A 14,954-nucleotide genomic window follows, 5' to 3' on the forward strand; every position below is an offset into this window, starting at 1 on the left:
TTGAAATGTGCCCTGTTCCAAAAGATTAAACCACAAAACAGCAGTCAGCATAAACTTCCTTGGCAGGTGCCCTTCTCGCTCCCCGCAGTTAGAAATTGGGTCACATCATGGTAGGCAATTATGTATTACTTCTACAACAAGCTGCCCCACGGAGCAGAGGAGAGGAGCGATAGCACAGCCCCTCCGGTGAGCTATCATTGCCTGTGTGGGATCACAGAAGAGCAGCACAGTCCTCCAGTGCGCAGGTTAAAGTGATGAGGTCGGGTCTCAGTACAGGAATACAGACCCTTGAAATCCTCGCCTGTCATTTTATTCCTCCTCTACATTAATCTTGTGCAAATGTGTACATTTAGCAGGTAACTGTTATGAACAAATAAATGCACTTGATTGAACATTTAATTTGGTTTTGCCTTTATAATACTTGCACTTGCATTGATATTGTGGAAAGTGTCTATGGGTTTTAATGATACTCATTACAATACACATCTCTAGAGGAACTAAATGGAAGATTAAACACAACTGCGGTGAACAGCAATTAATAAGAATGCATATTAATATACTATGGAATTTTCTCACTGACCCAGCTCACACAGTCTAATGGAAATCTCGATCACTTTTTCATTTTGAAAGCTACGGTTCCCAAGGCAGTGGTCTAAAATTGCTATTTTAACTTCAAAAGTGCTTTGGGTTACACAAAAAGCAGCATTATGGTCCATTTGATTTAATATGACTCTATTGAGGTGTTTTTTTTTTTTTTTAACATCCAGCTATTTATTAGCCATTTAAGAACGGAAACCATAACACATGGGTAGCAAATTGGCATACATCTCATTTTATTAATTAGCACAGCATAAAAACACTTGTTTTGTGATTTTTGAGTATTATGCGAGTATGCAAAATGCAAATTAATATGGCATAAGCTACTAAATTAAATCTTGAAGTGATAAAAATTCCATCTTGGGAGTAATAGAATTGCTCTGTAAAACTTATGTGTATATACAACAATATGTGTGTGTATATATATATATATATATATATATATATATATATATATATATATATATATATATATATATTACACACACACACACACACACACACACACAGTGAGGAAATGATGATGCAAACTCAAAGTAAAAATCCCAACAAGCATGTTTTATTTTATCTTAGAATATCGCCGTTTGACAGATTCCCTATAAAACTGGAAAATTTGTTCAGAAGCCTTTTGACTGATTGCGATGCACTGCTGCAGCTGTGTAGGAAGAAAACACATTTATGTCATTGCCTTGTAGAAAATTCAAGCAGCTTATGAAACACACACATGTTCCCTTTGTATCATAGCCACAAACAGAGCAATGAATCACAGTCAAGAATGAAATGTGCATCCGATCTCACCTCCTGGACTGAAAAAGAGCCTGTGGTTGATGACATCAAAACAGTGCGCTCAACGCTATCAACAGCAAATGTTAACAATGCTCGACTTTCCTGGAAGGAAAACATAAAAGACACAGATTAAGAGCTTAACCTGTACGCTATGGTTCATGCCAGCCATGGGCAACAGGAAGTGCGGTGTGTACCTTTTCCTGCAGAGCTGTAGGATCAGTGATTATCTGGCCCTCTTTGCTAATTGCACAGGTCACACTACAAAAAAGGTGGCTCATGGGCAGCCCGGCATCCATTAGAGCCATACAGGCGGCATTCAGGCAGCATGACAGCAGCTGACAGTTAGATAAGGACCCAAACCATAGGGGAACACAGTGAGAATGCAAGAAAATGGGACAGAAAAAAAACAATCAACAGTAATGTGGAAATTTGTGGCCAATGTTTTTTTTTTTAAATGAAAAAGGTTACTTAAGCTCACCAAGGTTGCATTTATTTAACCAAGAATACAGTAAATGCAGTAATTTTGTAAACATATTACCATATCAATTAATTATTTTCTATTTTAATACATTTTAAAATGTAATTTATTCCTGTGATGGTAAAGCTGAATTTTCAGTAGCCATTAATTCAGTGTCATTTGATCCTTCAGAAATCATTGTAATATGCTGATTTGCTGCTCAATAAACATTTCTTATTATTGCCAATGTTGAAAACAGTTGTGTAGTTTAATATTTGCGTGAAAAGTGGGATACATTTTAAAGATTCTTGAATAGACTTTTAAAAAGAATAGCATTTATTTATAATAAAGTCTTTACTGTCAATTTAATACATCCTCGATGACAAAAAGCATTAATCTCTTTTTTTTTAATACCTTGCAGAACCCAAAACTAACTTTGAACAATTTAAATGTTGTAATTGTTCAGATTAATATGCTCATCACAAAGATTGAGCCTTCTCTTCAACATTGAGTAACTAAAAGTGGTCAAATAATATTACCAGATGTACATATTCCCTTTTCTTAATTTAAGACACATTAGAAACGGTTTTGCTGGTGTGGAGGATACGGAGCCATCATCGTGGATGACCTGCAGGACGACTGTGACAGAGGAGCGAGGATGAAGCGTCAACAGAAGCGCGGCCTCGCACGTCTCACGCACGCACTGCTCTCTCGCGCGCTCACGGACTCCTAACGAAACAACAACATGAAGAGAGTTTGAGTCTGTACCAGACTGACATCTACTGGTGAGAACGGGCAGTGCAGGCCGAGACGAAGAACACTGATAGATGGTGTCTGTTGACAAGAGGAGTGTATGAATAATGTAATTACCGAAATGAAAAGTTATTATTAAACACCTGACAAGAGTTTTAGTCATGCAATTATTATCTTCACGATTTAATTTTTAAAAGCTGTTTCAAAAATGTTTCTAGGTAAAAGCCTCACACATAATGTGTGTTCTATAAGAAAATAAAATAAAAACATACACACGATACATACAACTGAGAGAAATACTAACTAAACGACAATTGAGTAGCATGCTTTCCTTTAATGTAGTTTTAAGATTTTTTCCAAGGCCCTTTGAAGGGTCAGTTCCTAAAATATTATTATTATTATTATTATACTTATATACATTATACTTATTATAGTATAATATACATAATATAAACAGGTAATAATTTTTTTTTTGTTAATTATATAAAATATTTATATAGAAACAAAGAATTCGGTGTGTGTGTGTGTGTGTGTGTGTGTGTGTGTGTAGAATGTGTGTATTAAAATTGTTTACTTTTAATGTCAATATATGGGTGAAGTAATGTTCCATCAACATTCAGCATAACAGATGTATATGTAAAAAACTTATTTTGACTTATACATATTAAAAATATATAAAGGGAAAAGTGATCATACAAAATCATTATATTTTAAATGATTACAAACTTCTTGCTGACAAATGAGTAAAACCTAGTAGTTTGAAGCATAGGGGCAAAGATTTGTAAAGACATAATTTTATAGCTAATTAGTTTTTGGAGGCTATTAATGTCATCTAACGATTCAAAGGTGTTTAGTATGAACCATTGTTACACTGAATGACTGTAGGTGTCTCCTGTAAATCATGGTAAAAATGTATGATCATCATTAAATATAAATAATACATTTTAATACAATTAAACATGACATATTTATTTTTATTTTTTTAACTGTATTAAACTTTTATAGTTTTAATGATTAAAAAACATTTTCGCCTTTGACCCATATCATTAATTATGAATATACGCAGAATAGGCTGCATATGAATTCATTTAAAAAACATACCTGGAAGCCCCATTTTTGGCTGGATAAGTACCTCTACAGTAGCTCGATCATAGATTTCCTTGCTGACTTTCACTTCAGCTGGTCCATAAACTCCTGCCAGGATACTAGTATCACCTGAAGATACACGAACAAATTCAGAACAATACAGGTTTGAATAAATAAAACCGATCCCTGGACTAACGCTTGACAGGCAACTAGTCGCTCTGAACAAAAGAAACAAATCAGTTACAAGCTAATACACATACCTTGAACAAATGTGGAAGAGCCGTCAGGTTTGGATAACAAACACTGCTCACTTCCATATTCTCTTAAATTTGAACAACTTTGATGTAACTCCATCATGGTCCTCATGCACACTCCTCTCGTCGCGCTCATATCTGCGTCATTGTTTTGAGCGCACCATTATGATGACATGGGATACTTTCGCCTTCTAGTGGTAAACTATCGCAATGACCACGTTGCCAGAAACCCTTGACCGGTTTAATTAAAATGTATCTGCTACTAAATTATAGTTATATAGGTGAATTCATGTTTAATAAATTTAATATGCAGTTACAATTATACATTTACCAGATACAAACGTAAAAAATGGGATGAATGTTTGTGTTGGTTGTGTTGTATGCTATTGTCCAGTGGGGGCGCACTGCGTGGCTGTCATTAGAAGCAAGAACAAACAGACGCAAAGACACTCACTTGACGTAAAGATGGCGGCTGCTAGAGGTTTAACGAAATTATACCGGATTGGGCTTCACTCGATTCGTCAAAATACTACGCTAAAAGCAACAACGTTTCTCCAGCAAAGAGCATTCCGCCTAAATGTAAGTTTTAGCTGTATGACATTCGCAGGTTCTCCGCGAACGGACTTTTGTCATTAGCAAAAGTTGCTAATCAGATGTATGAGCTGTGCAGCTGCGCGAACCTCAAAACATTGGTGTAAGGTTCATTTGGATTGTATTAAATTTATACCAATAGTAAATCACCTTAATAAAAATCACGATGTTAGTCCTAAAATAATGTTAAGTCCTTGAGTAGGCATTCCTCATCTGACCTAGAAAGCGTACACAATTGCGTTCGATCTGTCTGATTATGTGATCTAACCGTCTAGTAATTGTTTTAATCTAATAACTCATGGTCAGATCTCTGTGTATTGTTGTGGGTAATGGACTGTTCAACCTTCACAAGGCTGTTGGTTTACACTGAGAGCCGATTGGCTGGTTCTGGGGGGAGTGTGGAGGAAAACACATTGCTAATCCCTGCAGTCTTGTGTCATTGAAATAACATATTCACTTTTATCCTCCCAGCATTAGATGATTTTGATTTGAATATGTGCATTAAGTATGAGCGAGTGTATTCTCTGTGATCCTAAATCTACCTGCTGATATAAAGATGTGCATCCATACGCAAACATGCACTTAAAATATGTTGACATTTATAGTTTTATATATTAATTTACAGTTGTTTGAACACTACTGAGCTAGTCTTTGTTTTCAAGAAAAAAGGCACATGCATTTTCTTATATGCACGCTTTACAGTTTTTCTTAATATTTAATCTTACATTGTATTAAGCCTATTTATTTAAGTGCCACTTTTTAAAGGATCTATATTTTCTCTCCTTACCTTTTGTTTATATTTCTGCATCAAAATCACAAGATGACCCGTATTACCTTTAAACCAAAACAAAGGCAAAATAAAAGATCTTACCATTAGATAGTAAAACTTGCTGGTCAGGAATTGGCTATTAAAAGTCTAGTGTAAAGTCTCTCTCTCTCTCTCTCTCTCTCTCTCTCTCTCTCTCTCTCTCTCTCTCTCTCTCTCTGTGTGTGTGTAACAGTGTTTTTTTACTAATACAGTTATTTATAAAATTATTTATTTTATATTCTTAGTTAAAGTTTTAATAATTTTATTGCTTTGTCATTTTTAATATTATTATTTAAAAAATTCTATATAGTTTTTAATTAACATTCTTTTCATTTTTAGTTATTTTAGTACATCGTTAAAATTTTAAAAAGTTGCCTCGTCAGCTAGCTGAAATAAAATAAGTTGAAGTTTATTTTCTAATGTTTTATTTCATTATATTATATTATTTTCAAGAAACGATTTTTTTTTTTTTTTTTATGGTTTTAGTTTTAGTTGACTATAACCCTGGTTTATGAGGGAATCATTGAGCAGTTTTTTGTCTGATTGTTAAAGTACATGATCAGATCTCATTATTCATGATCTCATGAACTGCTTCTCTGATGTTTGTGTATTTCACTCCCTGATCCTCTGTCTCTGTCTTCAGGGAGCTCTTCGCCAGCAGCCGTTTGATTCTTCAGCGGAGAAGCCGCAGTTTCCCGGGGCCTCGGCGGAGTTTATTGATCATCTGGAATTTATCCAGCCCAATGTGATCTCAGGAATCCCTGTGTATCGGGTGATGGACAGACAGGGCCAGATCATCAATCCGTCTGAGGATCCTAAGGTGTGGAGTCTTGTATTTGCACCATACGGCAAAGATAATGTGTGGAAATAAGCTGGTAGCAGATTACTAAATAGCATCCACAATTTTTGCACTTACACAGCATTACTTGTTTGTTTCAGCTTCCAAAAGAGATGGTTTTGAATTTCTATCAGAAGATGACATTACTCAACACAATGGATCGGATTCTTTATGAGTCTCAGAGGCAGGTGAGAGGTGCAGTGGATATCAGTGTGATGTTTATTCCAATATAAAATGAAATTTAAATGTTTATAATGCTTATGTTTGGGATGCTTTTGTGTTCGGGCCGTATCTCTTTTTACATGACCAATTATGGTGAGGAGGGCACACACATTGGAAGCGCTGCGGCTCTTGAACCTACTGATTTGGTCTTCGGCCAATACCGAGAAGCTGGTGAGCATGTTTATAAGCTGGAGTCACAATAGTGGCTCTCCCAGTTTTGTATTTATAAGGGTGCACACACACTAGAAACGTTAGCCTTGTAACTTGCTCAGGCAGTTGACCTCCCTCTCACTCGCATTGCACTTAAACATTCCAGGCCTGAGCACACTCATGATGCAACTGTTTTCAAGAAAATGGGAAAGAAAAGCACTGTTGATCAGCACAATGTGGTCCATCATATAGCTTATTATTTTAAGTCATTTGAGTTGCAAAGACACATGGTTCTCTCATGTGTGTAATATGCTGCTTAGGGGTGGGCGATATACCGGTAGACACAATTAACTGGTAGAAATTTGTTAACCGATAGAGATTTTCGACTATCATCTCTATCGGGGTTACATGCACACGTGACGTTGCTGTGCTACATGATCACGAAAACTTATCGTTTGCACACGGTTTTAAGCATTGCATTGTAAAAATGTAATTGTAAGCTTGTTTTCTTAAAAAAAAAAAAAAAAAAAAAAAAAAACTAACACTTTTCTAATCTTTTTGTATTCTGTCTAGTTGATTTCTTTTTATTTATTATACAATTAACAAAAGCAACAACAAAAAAGGCCACTAACACTAGCTTGCTCTATTCTTTTTCTATTCTCTCTGTTTTCTGTTTATTTTTTGATATAATTAAATCATTGCTCTTTTGTTGATTTTGATTGCTTCCATTGTCCTCATTTGTAAGTCGCTTTGGATAAAAGCGTCTGCTAAATGACTAAATGTAAATTTAATGTAAGCCGTTGAAATGCAATCAGAAGCAAAACAGAACTTGCGACAGAGAACTCGAAGACAGATATTTTTTTAGCTTTATAGGCCTCGAACGGTTAAAATACACACATTTGGAGGTGTCAAAATGCACATCTTTGCAAGTATCCTCGTAAACACAGTACTTTAGGTCTTTAGTGAAAGCAAACAGCTGAGAAAGGAGATACATGTGTAACAGTACATTGGATCCAGGCAGCTCTTAAAGTGACAGCAGTCTAATTAATATTCCTGCTGTCTGTCATTCGTGTTAATCAAGATCAACTAGTTTTCTGTCTAATCAACAAAAGAGAAAATCTCTTGCTGCTCTTGACTAAATCACTTTTGTAACTTTAATAAGAAGAAATAATTTATTTAATTGACATGTGTGAAGAATATGCAGTTTTTATACATTTGATTACTTTATACAACATATGTAACATTTCTTATTTATTTCTTCTACTGTAGTTATTTTGTCCTGTTACTTGTACTTAGTTTCTTATTCTTATGTAATTGCTGACTGTTTACCTATCTTTAGTAAGCTTGTTTTTTTTTTTAATTTAGGCAATGTTTTTGTGATATATGAAACTCTTGACAAGAATTGTGAAATATCCATGGTATAATAATTTTTTTTTTATATCATAGAGACTTTATTTAAAGCAAAACTAAATATATCATGATATGTTGTTACCATGAAAACAAAATTACTCATATCGTGATATAAGAATTTATTATTTTTAGGTTGTAATGAAAAATTTCAGTCTACGTTTTTTTTTCTTCAAACTGTTAAATAAATATTGTTAAATATTATATGATAGAAAAAGTAGAAAATATTGCAGTTTAAATTACAAAGCATTAATATTTGATTAAATAATTTGTATGTATTGATATTTGACATAACAGTAATTTATAGTATATATTATTTATATTTATACATTTATAAATATATTTATATATTGTATAGATTTATTAATGTATTTATTAATATTTGATAAAATATAAAGGTATATTTTCTGAATTTTTCTAGGTGTGTTGATGTACAGAGGCTTCCCTTTGGATCTGTTTATGGCGCAGTGCTATGCTAACGCTGATGACCTTGGCAAGGGTAGACAAATGCCAGTTCACTACGGCTCCAAAGACCTCAATTTTGTAACCATCTCCTCACCACTTGCCACTCAGATCCCCCAAGGTGAGAAGTGATCTAAAACACAATAAAGCATTCAAAAGAACAGCATTTATTTTATATAGATGTCACTTTTTGTGTCAAAAAAAAAGAAAATAATAACTTAGTTCTGTCACACCTGCTGTAGCGGCCGGGGCAGCGTACGCAGTGAAGAGGGAGAACTTAAACCGTGTGGTGATCTGTTACTTTGGAGAGGGGGCTGCCAGTGAGGGAGACGCACATGCTGGATTTAATTTTTCTGCCACCCTTGAGTGTCCTCTCATATTCTTCTGCCGCAACAACGGTTACGCTATCTCCACACCGACCAATGAGCAGTACAGAGGAGATGGTATTGGTAAGTATGTGTGTCGATCACAGACTCCAATGTGAGTCTCTGCGTTTCCTTTATCTTATGCTTTTTTTCCTCCCTTTTTTGTCCATAGCTGCTCGAGGTCCAGGATATGGACTGATGTCGATACGTGTAGATGGAAATGATGTTTTCGCAGTGTACAATGCCACGAAGGAGGCACGACGCAGAGCGGTGGCTGAAAACCAGCCCTTCCTCATTGAAGCCATGACCTACAGGTAAACCACATGAATTAAACTAGGAAGTACAACATCCACAGCATTCTGTTACCTATAAACAGCCTATGTGGCACAGTGCAGACCTGGAGGAGACCACAGGGGTGCCATTTGGGGTAGGGTCTATTTTTACTGTGTGTAGGGTGGCGAACTCAGCAGAAAATGCTATGAGATCCACTGTAAACCTATTTATCAACACAGTATTTTGCAGTGTAGGCTTTTATGAAACGTGGGGGAGAACTTGCCTATTGCTTGAAAAAAATGTGTGTTAGGTTTGATGCAAGTTTCTCACACTGAAACAGCATTTTCTTTGCAGTGGATTGTTTTGAATCCAGGCAGTTTAAGCAGATTATAGTTTTCTCTTTAAGGTTTGGATTCTGTTTGTCCATATTGATTTTAAATTTGAGCCTCCTCTTTATGTAGATTCGATTTCTTGACAGTCAAGTTTCTGAAAGGCCCACTTCTGACAACTGCTGTATAATATATGGCTTTGTTTAAGGAAAAACTATATAAGGGAGTAACCCAGACATAATTTCAACAATCATTCATAAATCATTCTAATATGCTGATTTGGTGCTCAAGAAGCATTCTAATTATTATCAATTTTGAAAATAGTTGTGCTGTTTAATGGTTTTGTGGAAACTATGTTAAATTTTTCCAGTATTTTTTTTTTTGAAAAATAGAAAGTTAGAAACAAAAATAAAAACAGTTATTTGAAGTAGAACTGTTTTGGAACAATATAAATTTTTGGTCACTTTTGATCAATTTAAAGCAGCTTTGCTGAATAAAAGTATTCATTAATTTTCCTTAATTAAAACAGTTACTAGCAAACAGCATTGAGCCAAAATGAACAAGACAAACATTTAAGGTATAATGTAGAGTTGTACTGCTTAATACACACCTTTTCACCACATGAATAATTATGAGAACATTACATTTTGAAATTTGCTCATTGTGACTGATTGGTGGAATGGAATTTTTCTGTTAAATGTTTTAAATAAGTTGAAATAATTTAAACAGATGGTTTCAACAAAAGTGTATACCACCAGTATACAGCCTACAGTAGGTGTTTCTTTAAAGATTTATTATAAATCCCTACTATGTAGAAAATGAATGGACCTTTTATTTTCAGAACCCATTGTTGCACTCAACAACAGACCTTGAAATATTGTTACTGACTAATAAGTATATGTGTGTATTTGTGACTGACCATTTTATATATATACACAGTTGTGCTCATAAGTTTACATACTTCTTGCAGAATATGCAAATACGTTAATAATTTTAAGAAAATAAGAGAGCTCATGAAAATTGCATGTTATTTTTTTATTTAGTACTGTCCTAAATAAGCTATTTCACATAACAGATGTTTATATATACTCCACAAGAAAAAAATAACTGAATTTATAAAAATGACCCATTCAAAAGTTTGATTTTGAGATCCATTTTCTCACACTGAGGACAACCGAGGGACTCATATGCAATTATTACAGAAGGTTCAAACGCTCACTGATGCTCCAGAAGGAAAAACCATGAATTAAGAGCCGCGGGTGAAAACTTTTTGAATTTGAAGATCAGGGTAAATTTTACTTATTTTGTCTTCTGAGAAACTGAGAAACTATCTTGTGTAGCCTCTGAAGGGCAGTACTAAATGAAAAAATATGATATTTAGGCAAAATAAGAGAAATTTTTGTTCTGTTCAAAAGTTTTCACCCCCAGCTCTTAATGCATGGTTTTTCCTTCTGGAGCATCAGTGAGCGTTTGAACCTTCTGTAATAGTTGCGTATGAGTCCCTCAGTTGTCCTCAGTGTGAAAAGATGGATCTCAACATCATACAGTCACTTTTGGAAAAGGTTAAAATATGCAGAAGATGCTGGAAAACCAAAAAATGTGCAAGAGCTGGAGGATTTTTTCTGAAGAACAGCAGGCAGTTGAACTGCTCAGGACCAACAAGGGACTAATGAACAACTATGACAAAACGTAAAAACAGACATGGATCTTCTAAGAAACAACACACAGTATTAAGATTCAAGGGTATGTAAACTTTTGAATGGGGTAATTTTTATAAATTCAGTTATTTTTTCTTGTGGAGTATATGTACATATCCGTTATGTGAAATCGCTTGTTCAGGACAGTACGAAATAAAAAATAGCATGCAACTTTTATGAGCTGTTTTATTTAGTTAAAATTAGCATATTGGCATATTTTGTGAATGTGGAATAGGTTGTTCAGGATTGTACAATAGAAGTTTGGAAAAACATTGCCTGGTCTGATGAGTCTAGATTTCTGCTGCGTTGGTGTAATGGTGTGGGGGATATTTTCTTGGCATGCTTTGGGCCCCTTAGTACCAACTGAGCATTGTTTAAATGCCACAGCCTACCTGAGTGTTGTTGCTGACCATGTCCATCCCTTTATGACTACATTGTACCCATCTTCTGATGGCTTCTTCCAGCAGGATAATGCACCATGTCACAAAGCTCAAATCATCTCTGGCTTCTTGAACATGACAATGAGTTCACTTTACTCAAATGGCCTCCACAGTCACCAGATCTCAATCCAATAGAGCAGATATATATATATATATATATATATATATGTGTGTGTGTTTATTTCAGACTCAAAGGTTCAACACATAGTAGTTGATTTATATCTGCCTTCATGTTTTTCCAAGGCAGGAAACATCAAGGCTGTTAAAAGTCACAGTCAGTAATTCATCCAGATAATGAGATAAAAAGTGGGGAATGTTTTCACTGACCTTGTTTAGTAATTTTTCAGGCAACATTTAACATTGATAGCGTCGTTTGTGGTCACTTATGTGCTACAAAGCTTTGGGAGGAACTAGTGCAGAGATCAAAGACAGCTTTTTTTTAGTTTAAACTTAGTTCAAGTTTAATTAATTAAATGATTTGTTGAACACAGAACTCTCAAACTGATTTTTGCACAGTTTAAGCATATATTTTCCCTAAACTGTAATACATAAGATGTTCTGTTAGCCAGAGTGCCGGTTTCTGCTAGTTTCACCTTTCGGCCAAACATTTACCGAACTTCCACCAACATTTCCATGCACCCCTCGTGTTGTGAAACAAACAAAGCCTTTATTTCCTCTTCCCATTCCAGGATTGGTCATCACAGCACTAGTGACGACAGCTCTGCATATCGCTCAGTCGACGAGGTGAACTACTGGGACAAGCAGGACCACCCCATCTCTCGCCTGCGACACTACATGACTGCCCGAGGCTGGTGGGGCGAGGACGAGGAGCGGGCCTGGAGGAAGCAGTCACGAAAACTCGTCATGGAGGCCTTCGAAAAAGCAGAGAAACGTCTGAAACCCAACCCCGAGCTGCTGTTCACTGATGTCTACGATGAGATGATTCCTCCTATAGCCAAGCAGAGAGACGCCATGTGGCGGCACGTCCAGCAATATAAAGAGCATTACCCACTTGATCTCTATGAGAAATAATCCATGAGCCGTGGACACAACTGGGAAGTTCCTTGCTCATGTCATTTTGTTTGAATAGATTTTTTTTTCTTTTTTCCATTTCTACATGTTTATTGTGTTAGAAATAGTGAAAGATGTGTTGTTATCCTCCATATTTGCCTTTAGAGGCCTCCGTACTGTCATTTTGTGCCTTGGAAAATGATGTAAAAGGAGTTCTGAAGGAAATCTAAAGGTCTTCTATGCTGGCCTAATGTAGCAAATGTTCTCATTGTTCCAACAGCCCATAAATACAGTATCATTACATTGGCATAGTGCTATCAATCCATTCACTAGAATTTCTTTATTTAAAGCATGAACATCTTGAGTGATTCCACTGATTTTTTTCTTGATATTCTATGAAGAACTTTGTGATCTTTATTCAGTATCTTTGGAATATGGGTTTTCAAATCACTGTAAATGTTTAGCATTGGTTTCTCATTTCTCCACAAACAACACTAATACTCATTACAGGTGATGTGATTGTGATATACGCTTTGTGAAAATGTCATTTGTGTGTATTATTGCCCTCAGACTTTCCACTCTAAACTGAGCTATTAATAAGTATATATACAACATACTGTTACTGTAATAATAAATGGTTTGCGTCCTGTTAATTTCCCCCCACAGATTATATTGTTAATAATGACAATCTGTTTAGCTGTGATTTTCTGATTGGTAATAATGAACTGAACAAACTTTCTGTGTGTGACTGACTCAACTGTTACATGACATGATGATTGTTGTGTTTGAGATTAACTTTAGGGGTTTGTAAATTGTACTTTAAACAATAAAAAAATGCTTACAAAATGTAATCACTGATATAGTGACGTGCTTAGTGAATGTACACTATAATAAAATTCTGTGTAGTCTTGAGGCCTATTTTATGGAGAGCATAGTGGGTTTCATTACGTAATAACCGCTGGCGATTGAAGCGTTATGCAGACTAATAATGTTCAGTGTGTTGTGAAGAGTTAATTATAAATGAGGGTTGAACGAACTGGTAACTTTAATGCAGAGGAATACAAAGTAAATTGGAGGTCATTGAAAAGGGTTTTTTTTTACTCCTAAAACTTTCTTTTTATGGAAAGTAATGCGTTACGTTACTTTTGAGTTACGTTTTAAATCTGGGCAGGGCTTGCATGTTTGTTTTTAATATATCAAAAAAGTTGTTTTATAAATGTTAAGTCCTTTCACACCAAAAGTTAAATGAATAAGCCAAAGGAAATGTAAATTCATGTCTGTACAGTAGAGGGCAGCAGGTGCAACTCAAACAAATTGCATGAAGAATATGATGCAGGAGAAACACTATCCAGCAATGACAAAAATTAAACAAATGTGTCATTTTTGCTTAGTATGGTTGAATAGGATCATGGAAGGTCAGTAGCAAAGACATGGGTTAATAAAATGGGATTAAACTCTTGGAAAATTAACCATGGTGTTACTATAGTTAAACCATGGTAACCACAAATTAACCATGGTTTTGCTGCACTAACCATAGTTTAACCATGGTATTTGTAGTAAAACCATGATTAATTTTCGTAAGGGAATATATACATGATATTTGTCTTTCTTAACATATTTAATAATTGCAGGTTTGTATAATATTCTGTGTTTGCATTTGACTGTTTTATTGAGTTTTAGGGATACTGAATCTGTTTTTGTACAGGTGAGATGAGTAAATACATGTTCATATTTAGTCTAGAACTACAGTAGCATCATGTTCACACCGCACAAACAATGCCTCTGCACTTTCTTCCGATTTCTCTCAACATGGCAACACAAGAGCTGTCAGTCAAGACATGGAATACAAAGTAATTGGCATTACTTATTTGAAAAAGTAGTGTCCCCAGTTACTGTCGTAACCTCGGTTCCCTGAGAGATGGGAACGAGACATGGCATTAATGCCTTTGGGGCTCCCTTACTTCCTAACCTACCTGAAATCTTATTGCACAATGCCAATGAAGTTGCAACTCTCACTGGCCAATGCCAGCCAAGAGCGAATAGGGAAGGAGCCCCCACCACTATATAATGCACCGTATTGGTGGCATAAGCTCAGAATCTTCCAACTGAACCAACAGCACAGCAGACCTGAGCAGTGAACATGGCGGCCTACACCATGTCTCGTTCTTGTCTCTCAGGGAACTGAGGTTACGACTGTAACCGGAGACGTTCCCTCTCGAGAACGGTCTCTCGACATGGCATTAACGCCTTGGGGACAGGGCTGGATTGGTAATCAGGCATACCGGCATTTTCCCAGTGGGCCGAAACACCTAAGGGGCCGACAGAATAGTTTTTTTTTTTTGCCGAGGACCACCACGCAGGGACAGTGAGCAGCCAGTGGCCCACTGGTTTGTCTCCTGTATTGACAGTATAAACATCCAATCACAAT

The 14,954-nt window shown here is 35.7% G+C and overlaps 2 protein-coding genes across 2 annotated transcripts; one reads left to right on the forward strand and one right to left on the reverse strand.

The window, feature by feature from the left end:
- Positions 1-1,134: 1,134 nt before the first annotated feature.
- Positions 1,135-4,099, reverse strand: exosc5 (exosome component 5). Its single transcript, XM_042743880.1, has 6 exons — positions 3,940-4,099; positions 3,695-3,808; positions 2,448-2,569; positions 1,578-1,718; positions 1,396-1,485; positions 1,135-1,252 (listed from the first exon to the last, which is right to left on the reverse strand). Exons 1-6 carry the CDS (start codon positions 4,067-4,069, stop codon positions 1,157-1,159), a joined length of 693 nt encoding a protein of 230 aa, XP_042599814.1. The 5' UTR covers positions 4,070-4,099; the 3' UTR covers positions 1,135-1,156.
- Positions 4,100-4,308: 209 nt separating this feature from the next.
- On the forward strand, positions 4,309-13,377 carry bckdha (branched chain keto acid dehydrogenase E1 subunit alpha). Its single transcript, XM_042743879.1, has 8 exons — positions 4,309-4,512; positions 5,976-6,152; positions 6,272-6,357; positions 6,454-6,563; positions 8,371-8,532; positions 8,654-8,860; positions 8,949-9,090; positions 12,205-13,377. Exons 1-8 carry the CDS (start codon positions 4,399-4,401, stop codon positions 12,545-12,547), a joined length of 1,341 nt encoding a protein of 446 aa, XP_042599813.1. The 5' UTR covers positions 4,309-4,398; the 3' UTR covers positions 12,548-13,377.
- Positions 13,378-14,954: the final 1,577 nt, after the last annotated feature.

This window comes from Cyprinus carpio, chromosome B18 (genome assembly GCF_018340385.1).
Source record: "Cyprinus carpio isolate SPL01 chromosome B18, ASM1834038v1, whole genome shotgun sequence".
Taxonomy (NCBI): Eukaryota; Metazoa; Chordata; class Actinopteri; order Cypriniformes; family Cyprinidae; genus Cyprinus; species Cyprinus carpio.

Excerpts from the sequence above, each read along its gene's own strand:
- exosc5 (XM_042743880.1), bottom strand. The coding sequence starts at position 4,069 with ATGAGCGCGACGAGAGGAGTGTGCATGAGGACCATGATGGAGTTACAT. Across the intron at positions 2,570-3,694 it reads GCCAAAAATGGGGCTTCCAG|GAGTCCGTGAGCGCGCGAGA; the intron begins GTATGTTTTTTA and ends TTGTTTCGTTAG. Across the intron at positions 1,486-1,577 it reads CTACAGCTCTGCAGGAAAAG|GAAAGTCGAGCATTGTTAAC; the intron begins GTACACACCGCA and ends TTTTCCTTCCAG.
- bckdha (XM_042743879.1), top strand. The coding sequence starts at position 4,399 with ATGGCGGCTGCTAGAGGTTTAACGAAATTATACCGGATTGGGCTTCAC. Across the intron at positions 6,358-6,453 it reads CTTTATGAGTCTCAGAGGCA|GGGCCGTATCTCTTTTTACA; the intron begins GGTGAGAGGTGC and ends GCTTTTGTGTTC. Across the intron at positions 6,564-8,370 it reads CGGCCAATACCGAGAAGCTG|GTGTGTTGATGTACAGAGGC; the intron begins GTGAGCATGTTT and ends GAATTTTTCTAG.